This window comes from Notamacropus eugenii, chromosome 3, assembly GCF_028372415.1.
Source record: "Notamacropus eugenii isolate mMacEug1 chromosome 3, mMacEug1.pri_v2, whole genome shotgun sequence".
NCBI lineage: Eukaryota > Metazoa > Chordata > Mammalia > Diprotodontia > Macropodidae > Notamacropus > Notamacropus eugenii.
Genome location: NC_092874.1, coordinates 97,891,770 through 97,918,279, shown reverse-complemented (window position 1 = coordinate 97,918,279; position 26,510 = coordinate 97,891,770). Strand labels below are relative to the sequence as shown.

Sequence of the window (26,510 nt, the reverse complement as noted above, 5' to 3'; positions counted from 1 at the left end):
TATATATCTATATCTATGTCTATATATATATATATACACATATATACATACTATATATATGTCTTGTTTTCCTTCCTCCCCTCCTATCATATTAGAAGTTTTTCCAAGGCAAAGACTGTGTTAGTTTTAATCTTTGTATCCCTAGCGTCTGTCATAGTGCTCTGTACATAGTAGGTGCTTAACAAATGTTTTGTCGAATTGATTCATCCTTGCCCAACCCATTTATTTTTTCAAAAAATTTTAATGTCTTTTGTTTTTACTTCCCCCTACATCCCTTCCCCATCCTCCTTCCAGAGCGCCATTCCTTATAACAAAGAATTATCTGATCCATATTTTCTGCCAAATTCAATACTCTTAGAAATCTCAGTTTACAAAGAAAGTAAATTTGTATTAACTTTCTTAAGACTATAGGATTTAGAATCTAGAAGCCTTCCTTCATTGGGAATGGATGTAAGAAGTAAACATACATATATATCTAGAAGAGTACAAAAATATTCTAAATTCAGAAGAAATAAAACAATAAAGGGATAGGGAGCAGGGAGAGTACAAGGGGGGATATCTAGAGAAGAGAGTGAGGGAATAGGTTATAGGGTGGCGGGTAATGGGGAAGAAGGGGAAAAAAACAAAGTAAATAGCATACAGCAGAGAAAAAAAGAAAACCTACAAAGAAGCAAAGAAAAGATGGACAGCTTTCAATATAAGGTACAATATTCAATATGTAAGTTTTCTTAAAATGATAAGTTATTGCTATATAATCTGAATCCTCTCCTATGTTCTGCTGTACACATGACATGTTTTTTGTTTTCTTATTTTATACTTAAGTTTATAATGTTTCTTTTTCTTTTCCTATTATGTATTTCAGTTTTAGTATTTGTCTAAAATTAAACTTTTTTTAAAGACTAGGATTTAGAGCTGAAAGAGATCTTAACTATCATTGAGTATAATACCCTCATTTTACAGGTGAGAAAACTGAGGCTCAGGGAAATTAAGTGGCTTACATGAGATTAGTTAAGTTATTTAAGTAGCAGAGCTGAAATTTAAATCTTGGTCCTTACTTTTTCCACAGTACCATACCATATTTCATAGGAATTGGAATGTGAATAAATCAACAAATATTTATTTAGCACCTGCTAAGACAAGAGACAACACTAGATGCTGTAGAAGCTGAAAAGAAGTATGAGACATGTTTGCCATTGAGGAGCTTACAATCTTACTTATTTAAGGCATTTATTAGTTTGTTATTTACAGAGTTATCACCTCCATGCTCTGCCTCCACCTGCTCTACCTATGCTAACTAGTGACATCCCTCAATACAGTTCATTTCTTCTTTACTGATCATTTCTGATTCCACTGATCATAAATTTCTTTTTCCTCAACATGTATGCAAGTTTTAATTATGATATGGCTATGTAATTTTGAGTTATTACTTTATAAATATTATATTCTGCATTAAGAGGTTTTTGTAACTACATATGCTTTTCAGTCTTGAAAGCCCAAGTTATTCACAGGAGAACTGTGTAAGGATGTGGCCCCTACAGTAAACCTTGGGGTATGATAAAGTATAAAGCAGCCATGAGAATTTTAAAATGTGTGGAAGGATATTAAAATTGTTCCTGGTCTCTGGTATTTTGGTGCTTCAGGAACTCTAAAGCAAAGATATCAAATGAATGTCGCTTTAGTTTATATTGACATACTGTTTCATGGTTTATGAAGCATGTAAGCTCACAGCAAGCTTGTGAGGTGAACAGTGTGGGTATAAATTCTCATTTTACAGCTGAGGAAAATTGAGACTCAGGCTAAATGACAAAGATGATGATGTAATTAATAAATGATCAATTAAAGCCTTTAACTCAAGTCTTCTGACTCCAAGTCCCATATTCTTCCAAAGGGAGATGAAAACAGGCAGGTAACATTAGGCTTTCTAGCTAGGGAATCATTCTGAAAAAAAGGATCATACATTTCCTATTCTGAGAGTGATTTGTAGCTATTTGAGACCAAATAGGGAAGGAATGCTTTAAAACACATGCCATTGGGGCAGCTAGGTGGTGCAGTGAATACAGCACGGGCCCTGGAGTCAGGAGGACCTGCGTTCAAATACGGCCTCAGATTCTTGACACTTGCTAGCTGTGTGATCTTGGGCAAGTCATTTAACCCTAACTGCCTGGCATTTCCCCCTGCAAAAAACAATAACATAAAACACACAACATTTTGGAACTACTGGAAACTGAGAGCAAGAAGAGATGGTCAAAAGCATCAAATTGAATAGTTTGTCTTAGTTCTACAATCTGAATCTGATCTGGCTTGAAGGGGCTCATAGGTCATTTCATCCAACCCAGCAGCATCCCAGAGAAGTAGTTGTCTAGACTTGGATTGGAAATTTAAAGTTGAATGGATTTTAGAGGTCATCTAGTCCAGCTGTCTCATTGTATAGAAATCAGGGGTGGGGAACCTGCAGCCTCCAGGCCCTTAATAAAAGGATTTGTTCTGTGAAGTTTGTATTCAGTCAAAGGGCTGCACTTGAGGATCTAGAGGGCCACATGTGACCTCTAGGCCACAGGTTTCCCATCCCTGGTATAGATGAAGAAACAGGGCCAGAGAGTTTAAGTATCTTACTTAAGGTCACAAACAATTCCTGTCATGAGGAATTTACTGCTTCCTCAAGCAGGCCATTTTCATTTTGGACAGGTTTTAATTTGGGGAAAATTTTCCTTAAGAAAAGTCAAAATTTGCTTCTATAACTTTCATCACTCCTAGTTGTACTGTTTGGAACCAAGTAGAATAATCTAAGCTTTCTTCCTTGGATGTTGTTGTTATATCTAAGTCTGTGACCCTGTGGTCCATAGCATGCCATTATTGTCCATGCGGTTTTCTTGGCAAAGATACTGGAGTGGTTTGCCATTTCCTTCTCTAGTAGATTAAGGCAAACAGAAGTTAAGTGACTTGCCCAGGGTCACACAGCTAGTACATGTCTGAAGCCAGATTTGAACTCAAGTCTTTTTGACTCCAGGCCCAGTGCTCTATTCACTAAGCCATCCATAACCCTCCAGATATTTGAAAACAGTTATAACTCTTCTTAAGTCTTTTCTAGACCAAATATCCTTTCTACTTTCAACTGAGCCTCATATGGCATTGGCTTGGGCTTCTATTACTCTTCCTCCCAGGTCTGTTACTTTGAACATTTCATTTTGTTGGTATCCCTCCTAAAATGTGATACCCAAAATTTTTATGTGTGCAGTTGATTTATAACCCAAGTGTAAGACTTTGTTTACACTTATTTTCATTATCTCTATAAATTATATGTGCCCAGATTCAGCTCATTCTTCTAGCCTGTTTTTTTAATATATCTTTTTAAATCCTGATTTTATTATATACAACACATAAGTTGTCCCTTCTAGCATTGCAACATTTGTATATGTGTTAAATATGTCTTCTACGCCTTCATCTAAGTGACTGTTAAAAAATATGGAACAGACCCAAAGACAAATCTCTGGAATATTACACTGGAGACCTTCCTCCATGCTTACTTCTGAATCCACCAAAATGGAATATCATCTAACCCACATCTTTCCATCTTTTCTGCCAAGAAATCATGAGATTTTTGTCAAGTGTCTCAATGAAATGTATACCCACAGTGTTCCTCTCATCTATAAGTCTAGTAAACCACTCAAAAATCAATTGCTTGTTCTTGATGAACCCATAGAAGCAATTAGTAATCACCACTTTCCTTTCCAAACATCCTCTTAATACTGCTTCCTAGAATTTTTTAAGAAGTTAAAGTGAGCTTACCAGGCTAGAATGGGAAGAACTTACTTTCATCTCTTCTTTGAAGATCAATTCAAAATTTAGCTATCTATCCTTGTCAGTCCAGTTCTCCTTGGTGTGGATGATTAAAGCAAAAAAAAAAACCACGTTGAGTATCTGACCTTCCTCCAAGTCAATTATAACCAATGGTCTTATCCCTTTCTTGATATACTTTTCCTTTCTAGTTTTTTTGTCTTTTGTTTTCATTACTGGCTTCAGCACTTCTGTACTTCATCATCATTGGAACTATATTCTTAGAGGACCCTACCATTCCTCTGTAAATTCATCTTACAACTACTTACCTTTGCTTCCATTTTATGTACATGTCTTTTTAAAATTTAAGTCGCTGACTGAGTTCCCTATGCATCTACTTAGGTTTATATCAATTTTGAAATGTTTGGGAAGAAAATAAGGAATGAGTTTCTGAGTCAAAGAAAGGACCCCACAAACCAAGCTTTGAGAGGTGGCTCAGGCAGTGAGTGATTCAAAGAACAAGCCAACAGGGTAGAGAAATGCTGGTGTCAACACTCATTTTAACCTTCTTTTACCTTTGTAAAAATACTGGGTCAAGTGAAGATACATTTTTCTTTTTTTTAAGCACTTTTATTTTTTTTTAATTTTTAAAAATTATTTTGTTTTCAGTGTTCTACACTCACTTCCATATATCTTAGATTTTTTTTACCTTCCCCGCTCCCTTCCTAGTCCCTTCCCAAGATGGTGTGCAATCTTATATAAGTTCTACACATACATTCCTATTAAATACATTTTCACCTTAGTCATGTTGCATAGAAGAATTAAAATGAATGAGAGAAACCATAAAACAAAACAAAACATAATACAAGAGAAAATGGTCTGCTTCATTCTGCGATTGAATTCCATAGTTTTTTCTCAAGATGTGGAAGGTGTTTTGCCTCAAGAGTCCATTGGAAATTTTTTAGGTCCTTGCATTGCAATGAAGGACTAAGCCTACCAGAAAAATTCCTCACACTGTGGTTGCTGCTGTGTACAAAGTTCTCCTGGTTCTGCTCCTTTCTCTCAACATCAGTTCATATAAGTCTTTCCAGGCCTCTCTGAAGTCTTCCTCTTCATCATTTCTTATAGCACAATAGTATTCCATTACATTCATATACCACAACTTGTTCAGTCATTCCCCAACTAATGGGCATCCCCTTGATTTTCAGTGTTTGGTTACCACAAAGAGAGGTGCTATAAATATTTTTGTACATGTGGGACCCTTTCCCATTTCTATGATCTCTTTGGGATAGAGGACCAGAAGTGGTATTGCTGGGTCAAAGGGTAGGCACATTTTTGTAGCCCCTGGGGCATAGTTCCAAATTGCTCTCCAGAATGGTTGGATCAGCTCACAGACAGCTCCACCAACAATGAATTAGGCTTCATCCTCTCCAACATTTATCATCTTCCTGTTCTGTCATGGTAGCCAATCTGATAGGCGTGATGTGCTACCTCAGAGTTGTTTGGATTTGCGTCTCTCTAATCAACAGTGATTTAGAGCATTTTTTCATATGGCTGCAGATATCTTTAATTTCTTCCTCTGAGAACCACCCGTTCACATCCTTTGACCATTTATCAGTTGGGGAATGACTCATTCTTGCACATGAGACTCCGTTCTCTGCGTATTTTAGAAAGGAGGCCTTCATCAGGGACACTAGTTATCGTAGACACTTCCCCAGTTTTCCGCTTCCCTCCTAACCTTGGTTGCATTGGGGTTGGTGGTGCAAAAACATTTCCAATTAATGGAATCACAATGACCCGTTCCGCATGAAGATCCCTTTTCTCAGGTCACGTCTGGGAGGGTCCAGGAGTTGCACGTGTAAGACCAGGTAGAAGACAGAGTGGTTGAGGAGTGACCCTACGTGACCGTAAGTCTCCTAGGGAGGGCGCGGGGCGATGAGGACAACCCGTGTTGGGGTAGCTTGGAGGGGAGGGGCCTTAGCCGAGACGCTAAACGGGGAGTGTGTGAAGGGCGGGGGCCGCGCGGGGGGCGCACAGACCACCAGGGATGCGGAAAGGCCTGGCCTAGGAGGGTGCCCCGGCTTTGGGAGATGGCTGCCCTGGGCGCTGGAAGCGGCATTTAGGGGCCCGGCTGGAGGCCCTTTGCTCCTCCCGCCCGCAGGGGGCGCCGTCTTCCCGGAGCCCGCTGGAAGTGCCTGGTTCCCGGAGCTAGGGGAGAGGGGAGGAGGAAGCAGGAGTCCCAGCATGCTCCGCGTGTCCCTGGCAACCGCCGCCGCGTGACGAGAACAAGAATGGATGAAGCGGGAATTGGGAGCGGGCCGGCCCCTGCCCTGCCCCCTGGCCCCCGCGCTCCCGGGCCCGGCTCCCCGGAGCTCGGGGCCGGCCCGCCCGCATCGCTCGTGGCCAGGAGACGCGGGGAAATGGCCGACGCGGCTCCTGGGCGGGTGAGCCATTTCCCCACGGACACAGGCTCTGCCGTGCGTGGGGCATCGGGGGTGGGGGCAGGTGGGGAGCCCGAGCGAAAACGGGGAGCCGTGACCCCGGGATGGCGGCGGCTAGAAAAGAGGGCCTTGCGTGCTGCGTGCGCCTCTGCGGGGCCCGCGTTTGCTTCTCTCGGTGGAGGCCCCTTGAACATCCCTCCCTCTCCAGAAACAAACAAAAGCCAGTGAGATTCCCGTGACTGCGCTGGAGGGTCGCGTGGCCGAGCCGGGGAATCCGAGTCCGAACCCCGCCTCCGGCGCCCCCTGCGGGGCACGGCCCCGGAAAAGCAGAGCCGGCCCGAGGGCTTCCGCGGCCTCTCCCGGCCCCGGGGCCGTGGGTTTGTGGCCCTAAACGTTTCGTAAGATCGTCTGTTGTAGGAAGGCTTTAGTCTGCCCCAGGGGGAGTGTTCACCTGGAGGAAATTAAGGGACTGCACCTGTGGCTTCATTTAATTAGCTTAGGGGATTTCTGGGTGAGGAGCTTCTTTCTACCGTGAAGGGTGGTACCCTCTCTGCAATCGATAGTTTAAGTCACCTGGAGCATTGACAGGGCAAATCAATGACCCAGGAATGTCAAGAATCCCTTCTTTTACTCAAGTTTTCCTAGTTTTGAGATGAGCCTCCTATCCGTTATACCGTGCTGCTTTTCTAGACTATTGGATAGGGGTTTTAATGGAAGTAATGCCTTTATGTAATGCATATGACTGGCCACGGATACCTTGAGATTCAAGGTAGGAAAGCAACTCCACCCATACCTCTTGAGGTTACATTTAAATTTGCAAACTTGTTTTGTGCTCCAACTTAAAAATCTTGCTTATTTTTTGCCTTCTTTTCTTTCTCCTACAATGTGACAGAGTACTAAGAAACTAGAGGTTTTCCTTTCTGGAATAAGACTTCTTGCCCGTATTTTAAAATATGACTAGAAGCCTGTTTAACTTTCCTTTCCCCTGTGGGGTTTTCTCCCCCTGGCACATAATAGGCAAACTTAATAAATGCTTGACGACCTGACTTCTTATTCATTAACAAGAGGATTTTCCCCCTTCGCAGTTGGAATAGGCTCCTTAGTAAAGATCTTCCATTTCTGCCTGGTTTTTACACCATTTTATTGGGTGTCAATCATTCATTTCTCACTGGCTTTACATCTTACTGAGGTAGATTAGGGCCAATTGTGGACACCTCTTCAGGCATAGGTGTTACACAGAAACTTGCAGGTGAGATGCGGGAAGATGGAAGAAAGACATTGAATCACACAAAATTGAGCCTTATTTGTTGCACTTAATGTTTCAGAATTTAGAAAAGTTGGTGATGCATCTGGTAAGAGCCTTTTCTCTGCAGATTATATTTTATTGTGTCACTGAATACTGGATAGGTAGAATACAACCAATCTATAACTGCCAGGCCTTTCTGGTCTTATAAAAGAGTAACTCTGTTCTATTTACTGTGATTACCAAACACCAAAGGTTTTGTGGTATATGGGAAGGAAAGCCAGCTATCTTGGAAAATGCATTCACAGATCTCTTCTTGTATGGCCAAAAAGCACAAAATCACCTTCAAAATATAACTAGACCCTTTTGTGAGAACAAGTTCTTATTACCCTATTGGACCGAAGGGAATTAAATTGTCTTTTTAAAATTAGTCAGGAGATGATATGTCTGGGATGACATTGAAACAGAAACTTCCTTTTCTTCCAGGTGCCTATAAAATTTGAAGATGTGGCCGTGTATTTCTCAGAACCAGAATGGAAGAACCTGGACAAGTGGCAGAAGGACCTTTACAAGCATGTGATGACTGTCAATTATGAGATCCTGTTCTCTCTGGGTAAGATATATTCTTTAGGAACTTTGTGAATTTCTCTTAAGGAATTAGAAGTTAGCAATGATTTCATGAGGTCATTCCCTCCTTTAGTCTGACAACTTCCCAGAAACCTAGGCCAAGTTAGTAGTCTTTACAAATCTCCTTGTTAATGCTTTGTAGGAATGCCTACAGTGTTTTGAGTCCCTAACAGAGCTTTGCACTTAATGTTTCTTGAATTTGCTCTTTAAGTGATGGAAAAACTAGCATTGTTGTTATGTCAGGTTATAATACTTGCCCCTCTATTGATTAAGCAGGAAACTCAAGAAGGAATGTATGAAAGGAATGGAATCTGAAGGTTGCATGGAGCCTTTTGGTTCTCTTTTTTGATACAGCCATGAGACTGGTAAATAAGGAGAACCTTATAGATGTAATAATATACTGTAATATATTATAGGTGTAGTAGTAATACCTGACCATGATATAGCCCTTTGTAATTTTACAGAGCACTTAATATTATGTCAGTTGACCCTTACCACATGCTATTAGGTAAGTACAGCAGGTAGTACTGCCCTCATTTTACAAGTGAGGAAATGGAGACTTAGAGAAGTTAGGTGACTTGCCCAAGGTCACATAATTAGGGTTCGAATTGGGATTCATACCCAGATCTCTCCTGATTCTAGCTTCAGTGGTCATTCCACTACAAAATGCTGCTTCAAATGGCATATCTTGATTTCAGCAAGGCATTTATAAAAATTTCTGATGTCTTTGTATAGGAGATATAAAAATACATGTTAGATTCAACTGGTTATGTGGATTTTTAGCTAGTTAACTACATCTAAATACTGTTTCATTAATAAGTTGATGTCCACCTGTAGGAACATTTTATTCCGTGCAGTATGCCATAGGATTTTGTTCTTAGCCCTCTTTCTTTATTTGTCCAGACCTATGATTTCATGGATGTAGGGAGTTTCCAATGAAGAAACTCCCTCTACCAGTGCAGATCAGCAACTAATCTGCAACCTATAATCTTAGAGAGTTGCCTTGGGGTACTGAGAAGGTAAGTGATTTGCCCAGGGTCAAAAAGGCTGTAAGTATTAGAGCAGGACTTGAACCCAGCTCTTTATCCACTGCTATGCCATGCTCCCTCTCCCTTAGCCTTATTCTGTTCAACAAGTTGTTATAAACAACTTAGATAAAGTTATTGAACATCAAATGTATGGTGCCACAGAGGTAGTTGGGAGAGCTAATGTGGTGGATGACAAAATCAGGATTTTAAATTTCTTGTCAGCTCACTTGATTATCTGGAACAGGATGAAATTTAACCAGGATGAATATAAAAGCCCAGCATTTTGGTTAAAAAAATAATTGCTCAAATACAGGATGAGAGAATATTAATTTAACAGCCATTCATTGAAGGATGACTGAACAAATTATGGCATGTGAAGGTAATGGCATACTCTTGTGCAATAAGAAATGATGAAATGGAAAACAATTCATACAGATTGATAAAAAGCAAAGTGAGCAGAACCAGAACAATAACAGTGACATGAAAAACAATCTTGAAAGACTTAGAACTCTGATCAGTGCAATGACCAACTATGATTCCAGAGGTCCAATAATGAAGCTTGCTACAAATTAGACATAATTTTTTGTGATGTGACCAATGAGGAAATTTGTATTTGTTTTGCATGTTTGTTACAAAGGTTTTCCTTTTCTTTTTTGCAGTGATGGGAAGAGGCGGTGTTGAGGGAGATAAAACAGATTTTTTTCCTACTTGAAATTAATTTTTAAAAATGTTACTACACTAGAACAGGTAGTTGATTATAAATCGAGTCTTTTTGCATTAGTTATATAAAGTCTCATTCAGAGAGACATTTACCAAACTAGTCAGAGTCTAGAGAATAATGATGAAGTTAGTGAAAGGATTGAAAATCATCTCACAAGGAAAGGTTAAAGTAACTAGAGCTTTTTTACATTGAGAAAAAAATTTATTGTGGATATAATGATTTTTCAAGTATTTGAAGGTCTAGTGTATTCAAGAGATAGTTTACTTTGTGTTGGTTGCTTCAAAACATAGAAACAATATTAATGAGTGAGTTACAATGGATTTTAACTCAGTAAAATTACTGGTGTAAATAACAACGGAGGGTAGCTCTGAAAATGATGGTTCCACAAACAGTGACATAGAACTTGCCTTAAGGAACTATGAACATGGGAAAAGTCTTATTGAGAATCAGTGATTGTCGTGATATGACAGGGAAGGAGATGTAGTAATTCGCTTTGGAGATATGAAGTCTGTTTTTTTTCTTATTGACATCTTTAGCGAGAGTAAGACTTTTCACGATTGAGTGTAGGGTGCTGAAGAATAATATACTATTGCCCAATTATTCCAGGAATCCCTTCATCACATTTCCTAAGTTAGTCCCTCTCTCATCGCGTCCGAGTCACGGTAAATGAGGCAAATCATTTGATACTTGAATGATAAATCATCATGCTAGGCATTATAGTAGACGTAGCATAAATATAAATACAGTCTCTTCTGTAAGTTTACTATTTTGGAGGAACAAGAAATTTACATGAAGCCATCATGGTGAGGGAGATAGAATGACTCTATGGAACGATGCTGGACTGAAATTCAGAAGATCTCCAGGTTTTGCCATTAGTTCATTCTGTGATCTGGCCAAGCCACTTCTTTGGACTAAACCTCTCTCTCCATCTGCACCATAAGGGAATAGGAGGAAGGTAGCGAATTAGGTTATCTTTAAGAGCCTATGAGTCTAGTAGAGAACAGTAGAATCTAATTCTTTGATATATCATAGAAGTGACATATTTTGAAATAGAGACTAAGCATTCTAAGAGTTCAGAGAAGACTTTAACACAGTCTGCAATAGAGATTGCTTCACAAAAGAAGTACATCTGGAGTGGGGCTTTGGGGGAAATGATGCTATTTGGAAAGGCATTGAAGAAATAGTTGCATGTTTCATCTCTATGTTTAATAATCGCTGTCCTTATTCAAATTAAAATTGGTTGGAAAGCCTCAAGGCATGAGAAAAAGTGGAGGCTGCAGAAGACACCAAAGAGACTTTCTTAGAGCAGAGGGTTTGCTTTGGGTAATATTGGCAAATAAGATTAAATGAATAGTTTGAAAATAGTTTTGCCGAGGGACTCGAATGACCTGGATGAGGATTTTAATCCAATGAAAGAATGACCAATAGATTTAACGTGTTCACTGGTGACTAGTGAGAGCATGGTAGATTTGCACAATTATATGGACTGTTAAAACGTTCTGTTCCTCAGCATCCTGTCTAGCACCTCTGATATGTGATGCTTAAGCTATAACCTGGACCTTTTTCTCTAACTTTGACTTCAGTCAGTCAAAAACTGTGTGACCAGGCACTGTACTATGTACTACGGATAGAAATACAGAGAATGAAATAATCCCTATGCTCAAGACACTTAAATTTTAGCGGAGGAGATAACAAATGAATGTAAAGATATGTAGCATAGACATGAAGTGAATAAATATAAACATATACAAAGTAGTTAAATACAAGATAATTTGAGAACGAATGAAACATTTCTCAGGTATTTAATACATGTAAACACTGCTAAATTCCAGGGATATAAATAGAAAAGACGATACCTGTTGTCAGGTAACTCACGTTCCTTTTTTTTTTTTAATTAATTAATTTCTTTTTAGTTTTCAGCATTCATTTCCATAAGATTTTGAGTTCTAAATTTTCTCCCTCTCCCTCCATCTCCCTTCCCCAAGACAGCATGAAATCTGATGTAGGCTCTACATATACATTGACATTAAACATATTTTCACGTTAGTCATGTTGTAAAGAAGAATTAGAACCAATGGGAGAAACAAGGAACGAGAAAAAAGAAGCAAACAGTATCCTTCAATCTGCATTCAGACGACATAGTTCTTTCTCTGAATTCCAGTGAATAGCAGTTTCCATCATGGGTCTTTTGGAATTGTCTTAGATCCTTGCATTGCTGAGCAGAGCTAAGTCTATCAAAGTTAGTCATAGCACAATGTTGCTATTACTGTGTACGGTGTTGTCCTGGTTCTGCTCACTGCACTTAGCATCAGTTCATGTAAGTTTCCAAGTTTTTCTGAAGTCTGCCTGCTCATCATTTCTTATGGAACAGTAGCATTCCATTACATTCATATATCACAACTTGTTCAGCCATTCTCCAATTGATGGGTATCCCCTCAATTTCCAATTCTTTGCCATCGCAAAAAGAGCTGCTATAAATATTCTTGTACATGTGGGTCCTTTTCCCATTTTTATGATCTCTTTGGGATACAGACCTAGAAGTAATATTGCTGGGTCCAATGGTATGTATAGTTTTATAACCCTTTGGGCATAAGGAACTCACATTGGGTAAGATTACACTTGTGGAAGGTTTAAGTTGCAAGTCAGATGGAAAGGTCTCATGATCTTTTGGGTGCAGCAGTGAAACAAATAGCAATTCCTCTTCTTTAACGTCATCTCCATTGATAAAGTCATATCAGTATCTAATGCTCTACCATTGAACAGTACCAAAAACTTTGATGACAAGAACTTTCTTTTCTAGGTCTTTAGTAGATGTAGCTGTAGCCCCTGCAAGAGCAGTTACCAGGCTGCATCTCCACAGGAGTCAGGATATTACTGTGGACACTGGGCTTGAAACATTGCTATTCTAGAGACTCTTGGGTTCAGGGTCCTGGGTTGTCTCCATCAGGGACTAAGGAAAGGTGGTTATTCAGATAGTGGTAATGGTTTGACTTGCCTGGAACATGCTACATCCTGTCTCTTCTTCAGGGTGTCTTGCTAGACTGACTTACCTGCCCTGCAAAGTGGCAGGAAATGAATTGGGAAGGAGGAAACCAATAGTTTGGAGGGGACCAGGAAAGGCTTGATGCAGAACATGATATTTGAGCTTCATCTTAAAGGAAAACAGAGACTTCATAAACGTGGAAGTGCGGAGAGAGTACATTAAAAGCATGTTGTGTGGCCAGTGTAGAGTAAAGGAGATATGAGTGTGGTGAGAAACACAGAGAACACCAATTTGGCCAAATTGCAGAGTTCAGGACAGGGAACGATGCTCCGTGAGGCTGGAAAGACTGATTGGGGCTAGATTGTGTAGGTCTTTGAAAATTAAACAGAAGCTTATATTGTACCTGGGCTACCACCCATTTACATAGATTGTCTGGAGCAGTTACTCAGATCTCGGCCTCCCTATTCAGCCACCTGGTCTGGATGGTGATGAAAAATATTATATAGAATACTGAAAAGAACTTTTAACTCAGAGCCAGTTACTTTAAAATCAGATTTGATCATGTCACAGATAATAATATCATGTCAGTTCATGGAGTGTCATGTAACTCTCAAAGCATTGTTGAACCAAAATTTAACTGACTTAAATTTATAAATAGTATATTTTGCATTTGATTTGGTGAAATCTAACACTGAGTATCTCAAAACCAGAATATTTAGTGATTGCTTCTTGAATGTGATCGATTTTTTCCTTTGTGTCAATTTTTGTTCTCCAGTCAAGAGAATCTTAGCAGTCATTGTCAGTGTACTCAGATTTCTCGTTTGAGGAAACGTAATCAACTTTTTGTGATTTCTGTATAGACTCTGCCATTCCCAAACCAGAGTTGATATCCCACATTGAAAGGGGTGAAGAGCCATTCATTAGAGATCATGGGAACTTAATGAAAAAAGAAATGGCAATTCGATGTGGTCCTGATAAACTGCGTGACTTGAAGAGTGCGTCAACACATCTGTTATGGGGTGAGTGAAAAATTGTGGCTATGAAATAGTGAAGTTTCTTAGACCTTTTTCTATAGTGTTTAGACTAAGCTTTATTTTGGGGGGAAACTATATTAGCAAAGGTAATCTGCTAATTGGATATAAGAAAATCCTGATAACATTCAAAATTTGGTTATTGACAGAATTCCCTTGTTACAGTAGACCAAGGCCTTCCTTTCTTAGGGTTTTTCCATTTGCAGATAGGGAAAGTGTTTTATTGACCTACTGAAGTAGAAGGCTAGACAGTCACAGAGAGGAAAGAGAATATTATGGGGAGAGTAGGGATCAAAAGAACAGTTCTATATACTCTGTAAAGCCAGATTGATAGGATTATGTAATTTGGTTTGATCTTATACATAGGAAGGAAATATTACCATGGTCCCACTGAGGGCATAAGTCACTGTGCTAGAAAATAATAGGTTGAACTCAACTATTCAGAGCCTTTTGGATGAATCCTGGCCTTAGTTGAAATATAAAAGGGGCAATATTTTACCCACTGATGTGCTTACCACAAGCCTAGAGTCTTTGGCCTCTTTCGCCTATCGTTATTTCTGCCATCTTACTCCTTAGACATCTGCTTTCTCTGAGTCCAATTTTGAGCAGCTAACTACTGTTCAAGAAAGTCATGAAACCAACATGATTGTATCCGTTATAAATTTATGTCTCATATGGACCTTTGCAAATTCTCAGCAATTCACTTTTCATCAACCTATCCCATTTCCCACAGTTTTTGTTCCAAGCCTTCTCTGTTCTCAGATACTGGTGTGAGCATTCCTGCTTTTTTCCCTAGGTGTCTATATAAGGAGTGCTTAAGCCTGTCTCTCACAAAAGAAATTGGTTTGGTCTTGTCTGGAAACAGTTTTTATCATGTGACTGCTGTCAGAATTTACTTACTATTGGGTCTCTCTGTTGTCACAGGAAGAGGAAATGTTAACTAATGAATTATTCATACCTGCTTCATGATTACAACTGTTTCTCTTTTCATCTGTCACATCTGTTGGACACCTCCTAAACTTGGCCTTTCTTCTAAGTTAGACCCATGTTTCCAACTGCTTGCTCAATTTCTTGACCTAAATTTTCTGCCAGCACTCAGTGTATGTAAAGGTGAACTCATCCTTTTTTCCCCACAGTGTGTTCCATTTTGGTTAATTCTCAGTTGTCCATGCTGGAACCGTAGGTTTTTATTCTTCTCATTGTCTCCTCCCTCAGATCCATTCCTTTATATTTCCATTGACATAGCCTAATATAGACCCTCATGCCCTCTCATTAGAATTCCCACAGTAGTTTCCTAATCAGTCTCCTTGCCTCCAGCGTTTCCATTTTTCCCTTCGATGATCAGTTAATATTACTGATGCACTCACTCATCTGACTGTCATTCCACTGCCACAATCCCTTCAATGGATTCTGTTTTCTCTTTGATGAAAAAGATGTACACAACAGGAATCAAGTAACTTAGCTTTCTTTCTGTCATCTGTTAATTTTTTCTATCTGTCCTAAGAAATGGTCTTATTCTTCAGTCTTCTTACTCTAAACATAGATTCAGTTCTTAGTTCTACTTAGTGTTTTTCCTCCACTGAGGTCCTGCTCCATGTTTGGCTCCCAGGAAGGGAGGAGTTGTAATCTGCATTAATTAGAGGGGAGGGTACCAACACTGATGAAATCACACATCCTTGAAGAAGGAAGAAGAATTTCTCACATAATTCAGATCATTCTGACCATCTCCATTTCCCCTTGAACTTCCTTTTGTTCTCTTCTGTATGTTTTTTAAAATGCTTCAATGACACTCTTTTTTTTTCCTTTCTTCTTTTTTTGTATTACTGTTTGCAATTAAAGACATGACCTTGCTGTTCTCTGTAGCTCCTTGTCAGAATAACTTGACTCTGTTCTGAAATGTATATGTATAGATTTATATTAGTTCATTGGGCTCCTATAATACCCATAGCTTCCTTGAACTGTCAGCTATCTACAGTCTCACCCTCTCTTTTCTTTAGGTACTGTAATAATTCCCCAAATGAGTTTTACTACTTTGTCTCAATTATAGCCTCTGCCAAGCATGAGAGAGAAAGATGGTGCTTTGAAGAGTAGTATTGCACATACTGTATATCAGTACTATAATCTTCAACACAGTGAATGGTCATGTTCGTCTTTTTTTTTAATCAATAGAAAATAATTTTGCTGGCTAAGAGGAGAGTGCCATCTCTTTCAAATAATATGTTTAGTTTCTAAAAATGTACAACTTGTGCCTTCAGCCATAAGGATTTCCCTGTTCAGTACAGATGGCTCTATTTTAAAAGAGTTTGGTCTTTTTAAAGGCATCATATATTTTAAACATTTAAACAATATAAGACAGTTTTTGAATAGAGATCATGTCAGCATAGAATAGATTTAACAGTCAAGAGTTGGAAGGAATTATAACATAGAAGTGAGTAAGGACAGGATCTTTGTTTTTCATTGCAGGGGACCAAAGAGTTGTGAATACTGACCAGGAAGATTGTCATTTACATGGTCTTCAAAACCAGAACCCCTCTATACTTTTGTCAGATAAAAAGACAGAGTTTTGCTCTAGTCCTGAAGGCATGTCAAAGAACCAGCGCATGCAGGACACACTTCCCCAAAAGGAAAAAATCTGTGGCACTAAGCCATCCCTACAGAGTGAGGGAGAAGAACCATGCCACAAAAGCCAGGATTCCCCTAAAGTCCAGGAAACTCTCCCAGAACAGAGCATCTACCCCTGTCCTGTCTGTGGAAAAAGCTTCCAGGTGAAAGACCACCTGGTGAGCCACCAGAAGAGCTGCTGCCAAGACCAGCCATGCAAATACCCAAAGTTCAAGAAGAAGCTCAACAAGCTATCTGATCCCCAGCTACCCCAAAGAATTCACTTAAGAGATAAACGTTTTCAGTGCAATGAGTGTGAAAAGAGTTACAGGCGCCAAGTAGACTTGAGGAATCACCAGCTTGTGCACACAGGGGAAAGGCCTTTCCAGTGCCCTGATTGTGACAAGAGCTTCCGACAGAAGGGACAGTTACTCAACCACCAAAGTTTGCATACTGGTGAGAGACCATTCCAGTGCCCTGACTGTGACAAGAGCTTCCGACAGAAGGGACAGTTGCTCAATCACCAGCGTCTGCACACAGGTGAAAGGCCCTTCCAGTGCCCTGAATGCAAAAAGAGCTTCCGTCTGAAGGCTGTCATGAAAGCCCACCTAGGATTACACAGCAGAGAGAGGCCATTCTCCTGCAGTGACTGTGGAAAGGGCTTCACCCAGCAGTATAAACTCACTGAACACATTAGAGTACATAGTGGTGAGAAGCCTTACCAGTGTCCTGAGTGTGACAAGAAATTCCGCCTGAAGGCAGTCATGAAAGCCCACCATCGAAGGCATAGTGGAGCAAGGCCATTTTCTGACTCTGGTCTTGGCAAGGGCTTTACCAAACCATCTTTACTGAGTACCCACATCAGAAATCTCATGGGGGAGAAGCTCTTTAAGTGCCAAGAGTGTGACAAGGGTTTCTGCCAGAAGAGGGACCTTCTCACCCATCAGCTTACACACACAGGAGAAAAGCCCTTTCAGTGCCCTGAATGTGAAAAAAGCTTCCACTTAAAGGCTGTCATGAAGGCCCACCAGCGCTTACACAGTAAAGAGAGGCCATTTACCTGTACTGATTGCGGCAAAGGCTTTACCAAACAGTCTGCACTCACAGTTCATATCAGAGTGCACAGTGGGGAGAAACCATTCAAGTGTTCCGAGTGTGACAAGACCTTCCGCCTGAAGTCTGTCATGAAGGCCCACCAGCGCAAACACAGTGAGGATAGACCATTCACCTGCAACGAGTGTGGAAAGGGCTTCATTCAGAAGTATAAACTTACCACTCACATGAGAATGCATACTGGTGAAAAGCCCTTCCAGTGTCCAAAATGTGACAAGAGTTTCCGTTTAAAGAAATACCTCCTCAAACACCAGGTAGTACACACCGGTGAGAGACCTTTCCAGTGCCCTGAGTGTGACAAGAGCTTCTGTCGAAAGGCCTACATGAAAGTCCACCAGCGCCTCCACAGTGGAGAGAGGCCCTTCTCTTGTGGTGAGTGTGGTAAGGGCTTTGTTCAAAAGTATAAACTCACTGAACATTTCCGAGTACACACTGGTGAGAAGCCCTTCCGTTGTGCTGAGTGTGACAAGAGCTTCCATCAGAAAGGCCACCTGCTGAACCATCAGCTTGTGCACACAGGAGAGAGACCCTTTCAATGCACTGAGTGTGATAAGAGCTTTCGTCTGAAGGCTGATATGAAGGTCCACCAGCGCATTCATAATGGGGAGAGACCATTCTCTTGTTGTGAGTGTGGCAAGGACTTCACTCAGAAATCTGCACTTAATACCCACCTCAAATTGCATGACAAATTGAAACCCTATAGTTTCCTAAGTAAGCCAGACATTGATCCTAACAGTGCCAATCATTCAACTCACTAGAGTTTTGTTGGTGTTAAGACAAAATGGGAATTATAAAAAATGTAGCAGAACTGACCGACTGGGAAAACAGCAATGGGCAGATCAGCCTAGTAAGCAGAAGACATTTCACTGGAAATCACTTGCAGTTTGGATCTTAGAACTCAGAATCAGGACTTGGAATTTGTAACCCCAAAATATGTTACTCTACCCCCCAAATATACCCAGACTACTATTAGGGTCATCATGTAACTTCCAAAAAGCGGAACTATTTACCTTCTCAGCTTCTCAATGGAGAGAATGTATTCCACTGAAAAACAACCAATGCAGTTTGTTAAGAATGAACAAGTACTGATGAACTATACAGCAAACTGAGATGCAAAGTGTTAAACCACAGATTAGTCGTCAAGTACATCAAGAGAGACTGGATGGATATCTTTATGGAATATGTATCTAAAAGGTCCAAGAAAATTAGAACATCAGTCTTGAAACAAATATTAGAATATTGAAGGATTTGAAGTACTAGAGATTAGGAATTAGTTTTGAGATACTTTCTTATTTAAACAACTAAATCTCCTACATATTGCAAGAGGAGAGACCTAGAAAAGTCAGGCCTTCATTTCCTCGTGTCAACTGAGATTCTCAAAACTGTTGAGGTCCTAGGAGCACCAGGGGGAAAAAGGCCACCAAGATCATGCCATCTTGCTGGGAATGAGACCAGAAGGTAGCAGATTCTTAAAAACTCTAAATGAAGGCCAGAGAAATATTCTTTATTAGAAGTTTTAAATGACCCAGGAATTTCCTTATGTCATTAAAAGAAATCAACTGAAGATAAGGCAATGGGAATCAAAGAAAAGTCAAAGGTATAACTATAACTTCATGATGGAAGGGGTGATAAAGAGTTGGAATGATGCTGAGAGAAATGGGGTTGTTGGGAAGGGAAATGGTTTGATTGATGAGTCTGGATTCAGAAAAATGAGGTGATTATGCAAGTGGCGAGGGACTAACTTGTGAAATACAGAATTGGATCTTGGCAGCTGTTCTTAGTCTTGGTTTTGTGACGTTTTGTTGTTTAACTCTTTGAAGGAGTGTCACCTAATTCTATAAAAATTCTTCAAAACAAAAACTAATTTACTTTGTAAATGCATATTACCTGCCACATGGCATTTGTAAAATAGAGGAGAATTTAATAAGAACAAATGATAGACTTTAAAATCTAAAGTAATTTGAGAATCAGCACATTAGAGAGTAAAGGGATATTTCATCTCTAACTTCTCAAGACTATATTTTTCAGTTATTTCTTCATATGTAAGAGACTCTGGTATAGGGGGAGGACTCTAAAGTAAAAAGATATGGGTACTAGTTCTGCTTTTATTATTAATTAGGTGGGTGGTCTTGGGCAAGGTTGTAATCTCTCTAATCCTCAATTCATTTATCTGTAAAAATCAGATTTTTGATTCAGAGAGTAATTAACAGTTTAATTGTGATCAAGCTTTTCAGGTTAAAGTATATAAAACTACCTCTGTGTGTCTTTGTGCAGATTCCAAACCAGATTGATTTCCAAGATTGAATGAAGGCAAGGGATGTACCACAGTGATAAAGAAAACTCAGTAAAAACAGAAACAGCTCTGGTACTGAACAATGTAATTTGGAGTCCTTTGGGGGTAAGTAAGATGGGATTATGACCATGAAATATACACCTATTCCTTAAGGTGTTGAAGTGAATATAGCACCTGAATTTTAGCTATGTAATCCTTTATCAACTTCAGTTTGTACATTTGTAAAATGGGAATAATAATAGCACTTATCTCACAGGGTTATTATGAGGACCAAATGCATATTATATCTCAAGTGTTTCTGTAAACTTTAAGATGATGTATAAATATTAGCTGCTATTATGAGCTATACCTTATGTTTGAAGAACATTGCACTGTCTGGCAAAGAGAACAGTGAGAGTCTAAAACACTTCTATTTTCAAGTCATTAACGCACTGGGTATAATTGGTCTTTTTCTTCCTTGGTCCTCATTTTTCTATTTGTAAATAGGGATACTGCTATGGTATCAGTGTACTATTGATCTACTCTACATAATGCAAGAATGATTGCTAGAAAGAGCTATTAAAGGGACTCAGGCCCATGTCCTCAAAGAGAATTGTCTTCCGTAACAAACTTGATAACATTTCTTTTTGAATGCACCTGGATGAGTTCTTTATTTTTCTTGTCAGATTAAAGGAACTTAAAATTTTGGATTAGCAAATTTAAAAACCACTGACAGAGCGGAGCCATATGTAGATCTAAAGATCCAGTTGCTTATAGGTTAAATATGGAGTACAGCCTGCATGAGATTTTAGCCAAAAAACATCTTACCTAATTAACAAGTAGGCCAGTAGGAACCAGGTCAGCACACTTAAGTCTCCTCCTTGCAACCACTGTTATCTTGAACAAATCATTTAACCTTTGGGCAATGTTCCTCAGCTGTCAAATGATGGCTTTACTTAGACTAGATGATATCTGAAGTTCCTTGTAACCCCAATTCTATGATCATAAGAACAGGTGTCATGGTAGCAAGTATTGACATTGAATTGTAATTGAATAACTGAATTGATGCAGCCCATACATTTCTGATCACTATTGAAAAGCTTGGATTTCTTGGTTGTGAAAAGAAGGCTCAATTAAGTTAGCATCTGAGGATCTGAGTTCAGATCTTGATTTTGCCACTTACTATCTGTGTGAACCTGGGTGCAAATGACTTAACCATTCTGGATCTCATTTTCAGCATCAGTAAAAGAATGACCTCTGAGGTCCCTTCCAGCTCTAAGTCTATGACATACCCTGTTCTGAGGGGATTATTGAACTGATTATGTTGATAAATGAATTTCATTTCTATTGTCTTTTTTTTTAAGCCAGGACTTGTATAGATCACCAGGAGTCAGTGGTTTAGGATGATTTTAAAATTAGCTCATTGCTCAGTCAAAATCTCATTGATATGGGCTGGAGGAATAACATCCTAAACTATGTTTAAGACTAAGTATCATAATTGACAAGTTGGAGTCTTAATATGACTTGTCATTCTTGACGACTGTTGTTTTCTTCTAGATAAGCAGGAGGCAGATCCCTGTGCCCTAAGGTAAGACTTGTAAGAATGAATAATATTAAATCAAAGAAGAGAAGGTGGCCATCTAGTCCCTTGTTTTACACGTTGGTAGTCTTTTGCTAATACTTCACTTTCCCATGGTCTCATGTTGTTATTGTTTTATGAAAGTAACATTGGTGGCCACTTGTAAACATTTATTTAGTACGCACTGTGTGCCAGGCGCTGTACTAAGTACTGGGGATACAAAGAAAGGCAAAAGGCAATACTTTGGAACTTCTCCACCATACCCCAGGAAGTTCATTATTAGGATAACTTCATCATCCTCTGCAGTTTCATCTGCCTCTCTGATTGGAGGGCAGGGTCATGAATTCCAAACCTCCATTTAGGGAGAGAGCTCATGTCACACATCTCATTTCCCACTTGTCTGTTTTGGGATTTCTCTGATTGACTTCACTCTACACCTGCATTGGGCACTTTCTCTTTCCCCCTCCCCCTATTTTTCAGCTTCCCCATTAGATTGTAAGCTCTTTAAGGGCAAGGACTGCCTTCTTGTTTTCATATTTGTATCCCCAGTGCTTTACAGAGCACCAGGTATGGAGGCAATTAGCAAGAGTTTCTTATTGCTTTCAAGGTGCTCACAATCTAATGAAGAAAGACAGCATGTAAAAAGAAATTGAGGAGGGAAGTGATGAGGGTATCTAGCATTGCTGGCAGGATGAAGTCCAGGAGAGGGCAGCCTGGTGGGAAATGATGAGATGGTTGCCCTAGATGCTCCCCTTAAATGGAGGAGCTTACCACTATCCAACTCTAGCCTCTCCAGCCAGAGGGAGAGAGTAACTCTTGGGGCAGGAAGTACTGAGGAGAGGTGTGAGAGTGCCAAGGTTAGAATTATCTTGCAGGATGATGAGATCCTGGAGAGCTGATAAAGTCCAGCAGAATGCAGCCTGGTGGGAAATAAACAACAAATAAGGACACAAAGGCCTTGGAAATGAAACAAATACTGACTGTGATGCAGTATGTAGTTCTGGCTCCTAAGGAGACTGAGGCAAGTGGATCACTTATGTTCAGGAATTTTGATCTACAGTAGGGCTAAAACAGATCGTGTCCACACTAAATCTGGCACCAATATGGTAAACCCCAGTGAGGGGGGACACTGGCCCATGTTGGAAATAAAGGAAGTCAGTGCTTCCAGGAAGATCTCCAGTAGCATCAGGCCCATGACTGGCTGCTGCACCTCCAGCCTGAGTGAGATAGGGACACCCTATGTAGAAAAAGAAGAAACCAAAGTTCATTAGGTATCCCCTCTGTTCATTAAATTCTTGCTAGAACCCACACCCCCTCCACTCTCACTTTCATTTTCCTGAGCTTAATGGTAGAATCACATTTCTGAGGCCTTCCTACTTGGTGTCTGTACTTTTCACTTAGACTGGAGAAAATGTGAAAGGAATATAGTTATTGTTCCTTAAGTAATTCATTTCAGTTTCTGTCATTGCTAATTTCCTCCCTTCCTTCCTTACTCCTTATCTGTGGGCTCATAAGATATGGGCTTTTGGTATTGCTTTACTCTTAGGGACCACATCCCACTGTGACCCTATTATCTTTAGGCCTGTTTTTGTATCTAATACGTGAAGTTTGTGAACTGAAGTGGGAAAAAAATCACTTCTGTATTTCAGTATAAATGGTTTCTTTTGCAATCCTATGTATTTTATTTTTATTTATAAATATTTTCTGAGAAGGGGTCATAGGCTTTACCAGACTGCCAAAAGTATCCATGACACAAAAAAGTTAAGAATATTTGATTTTATGTGATTGTCTAGATTAAAGAGCTTAATTCTATGTCTATTTTTTGTTTTAGTGGTGAAAATTACATTTCTGATAAGAAAACATCAAAGGAACTGGATTCTCCCAATAATCAGTGGTCACAGTGTTGTTTTCTCTTTTTGTTAGTAACAGGGAGATGCTCTTTGCATTTCCAGTGCTCCAAACATGACAAGTTTCTCCTTGTTACATTTCATGATAATCCAGCAACAAGTCATTGCCATTGCTGGAGAGTCCCCTCAGCAGTGAAGCACAGGGGATGAAGCAGAGCTACAGTCATTGACCTGGAGAAAACCTAGAGAACATAATGAGATGTCCTTGCTTTTCTCTGAAAGTTCCATTCAAAGGACTTAGTCTAAGGTCATCTATTCCTGTAAGAGAAATTGGCTGATGATAATGATAATGACAGTAGTAATCCTTATGCTAATTACCTTCTCACAGGGTTGTTATGGGGAAAAACACTTTATAACATCTTAAATAAAGGCTATATAAATATGAGCTGTGGTAAAAATGCAAATACTTTTTCATTGAGTGATTGGGAATAATTGTATCATCTTTAGATTTTAAAAACGTCTGGACAGAATTTTAGAAAACTATGCACTTAGGAAAATAGTGATTGCTGGGTTCCCTTGTTATCTGTCTTAGGTGGTACAGAGTGACCATTTTTTGTCAAATATATGACAAAGTTGAGTTCTTCTGCAGGGATCAAATATAGAGTGCTATGGTGCCAGATTTTTAAAGAAATAAACCAAATCACAGAGAGGTCCTAGAGCTCAGTGAATGGGAAGCATTCACTTCCTTGCTTCTACAGAATGTGGTCCCAGTTTCTGTGCTAAAAACCAAGTCTTGTTTCAGGTGCTGGTGTGATTAACAAGCTTGTTCAGTTTTATTGTGTTAATTACAGCAATAAACAAAGTATCTCTGAATCCAAAAAGTTTGCTTTCATAATTGGGGAAGGTTCAACTTCCTCCTTGGGGTACTATAGTGGAGTTTTGTAGCTCTTGGTTACTAACTGTTAGGGATTCCTGCAACCCTTAATCATTGTATGGTGTTTGTATAAGATGGCAATGATTTCTGAAGACTGGAAAGCCCTAAATGCTTCTGACAAATATGAGTGGTCATACTGGAGCCACAAGAACACCAAGTCTTCAGCTTCCTCTTGAAAGGACCAGAAAAAGTCCTTAATGGGGTACATTGTATTGAAGGAGCTCAACGCTGAATTGGAACTGCAGCTAAAAATTCACTGAGCAGAGGCAAGTTTGGAAGTCCATAGTAACCATGTCAAAATGCCTGTTCTGATCTACCTGTCAGGGCAGCCTTACATGGAAGTGCTCTGAAGTATAAAACATTGCACAAAATGTAAGGCATTATCCTTATTTGGGAATTTTTCTTACTCCTTTGCACTAGGTGGCACAGTAGATACAGCCCCAGGCCTGGAGTTAGGAAAACCTAGTTTTAATCCAGCCTCAGATATGTAACACCTTTGTCTCTCCGAGTCACTTAACCTCTGTCTACCTCAATTTCCTCATCTGTAAAATGAGGATAATAATAGCACCTACCTTCTGGAGTTGTAAGGATCCAGTGCAATATTTGTAAAGTGCTTAGCACAGTGCCTGGCAAATATAGAAGGCACTGTATAAATGTTTTTATTATGTTTTGAAGTTGTGCATTTGTCATACTGAATATGAAAACCACTCCCAAGAAAGTTTTTTTGGTTTGACCTCACAATTCCTTAAACAAACCAAGCTTATTTTTAAGTTTGCCCTTCCTTTTCCTTCTGCCTAGAATTCCTGTTATTCATCTGTTTTCAGTAGTATCCAACTCTTCATGACTCCATTTGGGGTTTTCCTGGCAAAGATACTGGAGCGGTTTGCCATTTCAATCTCCAGATCATTTTATGGATGAGGAAACTGAGGCAAACAGGGTTAAGTGACTTGCCCAGGGTGACAGCTAGGAAGTGTGTGAGGCCAGATTTGAATTCCTACTTCCCTTTTATCCCAATGATATCCATCCTTCATAGCTTAATTCAAGTCTTTCCTCAAGAAAGCTTTCCCTGATTAATCTGACTCATACTGTTTTCCTTTTAACTTCTCCAGTATGGATCACTCATTTGGCACAGAATCACACGCTGTCTTGTGCTGTCATTTATTTCATGTGTGTATTCATTGCCTTTCAGAGCAATTTAAAATTCCATCAAGATAGGGACCAAGTGCTATTTGTTTTGTTTTTGTTTTTAAGTAATATTGTCCCCCAATTACATGTAAAAACAATTTTTTGCATTTTTTAAAGTTTTGAGTTCCAAATTCTACTCCTCTCTCCCTCCCTTCCCCTTCTTTGAGGCAGTAAGTAATCTAATATAGGTTATACATGTACATAAAACATTTCTGTATTCAGACAATATCAGTTCTGTCTCTGGAGTTGGATAGCATGTTTTATCATGAGCCCTTTGGGATTACCTTGGATCATTGTATTGCTGAGAATAGCCAAGTCATTCCCAGTTCTTCATAGTACAATATTGCTGTTACTACGTATGGTGGTGTCCTGGTTCTGCTCACTCATTTTGCATTAGTTCATATGTTTTTCCAGATTTTTCTGAAATCATCTGGCTCATCATTTCTTATAGAAAACAATAATATTCTAACACAGTCATACACCACAGCTTGTTCAGCCATTCCCTGATTGGCATCCTCTTGATGTCCAATTCTTAGCCAACACAAAAAAAGCTGCTATAAATGTTTTTGCACAAATAGGTCCTCCCCCCACCTTTTTTTTTTTAAATCTCTGAGATAAAGATCTAGCAGTGGTATTACTGGATCAAAAGGTAGGCACAGTTTTATAGCCCTTTAGGTATAGTTCCAAATTGCTCTCCAGAATGGTTGGATCATTTCACAACTCCACCAGTAGTGCTTTAGTGTCGCAGTTTTCCCACATCTCCCAACATTTATTATTTTCCTTTGTTGTCATATTAGTCCTTCTGATAGGTATAAAGTGGTATCTCAGAGCTGTTTTAATTTGCATTTCTCTAAATAATAGTAATTTAGAACATTTTTAATATGACAATAGATAGCTTTGATTTCTTTGAAAACTCTTCATATTCTTTGACCATTGACCATTGGGAGAATCACTAGTATTCTTAGAAATTTGACTCAGTTCTCTATACATTTGAGAAATGAGGCCTTTATCAGCCAAGTCCTATTTGCTAAAAGAACATCCAGATTTTAACCAGAGACCTGTCAAAATACTCCTTATTTCCCCTGCCATCAATCTACTTTGAGCTGTTATTTAACCTCACCTTTGGAATTC

The 26,510-nt window shown here is 39.4% G+C and overlaps 1 protein-coding gene across 6 annotated transcripts in view; it reads left to right on the top strand.

The window, feature by feature from the left end:
• Window positions 1-24,141, top strand: part of LOC140533075 (uncharacterized) — a 37,629-nt gene extending 13,488 nt beyond the window's left edge. Inside the window, exons 1-8 of one of the 6 annotated variants that reach the window (XM_072652404.1) lie at window positions 6,102-6,218; window positions 7,945-8,071; window positions 8,989-9,104; window positions 13,678-13,836; window positions 16,312-19,159; window positions 19,837-19,960; window positions 21,392-21,422; window positions 23,245-24,141. In XM_072652404.1, the coding sequence (XP_072508505.1) occupies window positions 13,758-13,836; window positions 16,312-18,320 (2,088 nt within the window). In that variant the 5' untranslated portion in view covers window positions 6,102-6,218; window positions 7,945-8,071; window positions 8,989-9,104; window positions 13,678-13,757 and the 3' untranslated portion in view covers window positions 18,321-19,159; window positions 19,837-19,960; window positions 21,392-21,422; window positions 23,245-24,141. Of the gene's footprint in view, window positions 1-5,887; window positions 6,219-7,944; window positions 8,072-8,988; window positions 9,105-13,677; window positions 13,837-16,311; window positions 19,160-19,836; window positions 19,961-21,391; window positions 21,423-22,288 lie in introns of those variants that run through there. The other 5 variants (XM_072652402.1, XM_072652403.1, XM_072652399.1 and 2 more) reach the window with 5 other exon arrangements.
• Window positions 24,142-26,510: the final 2,369 nt, after the last annotated feature.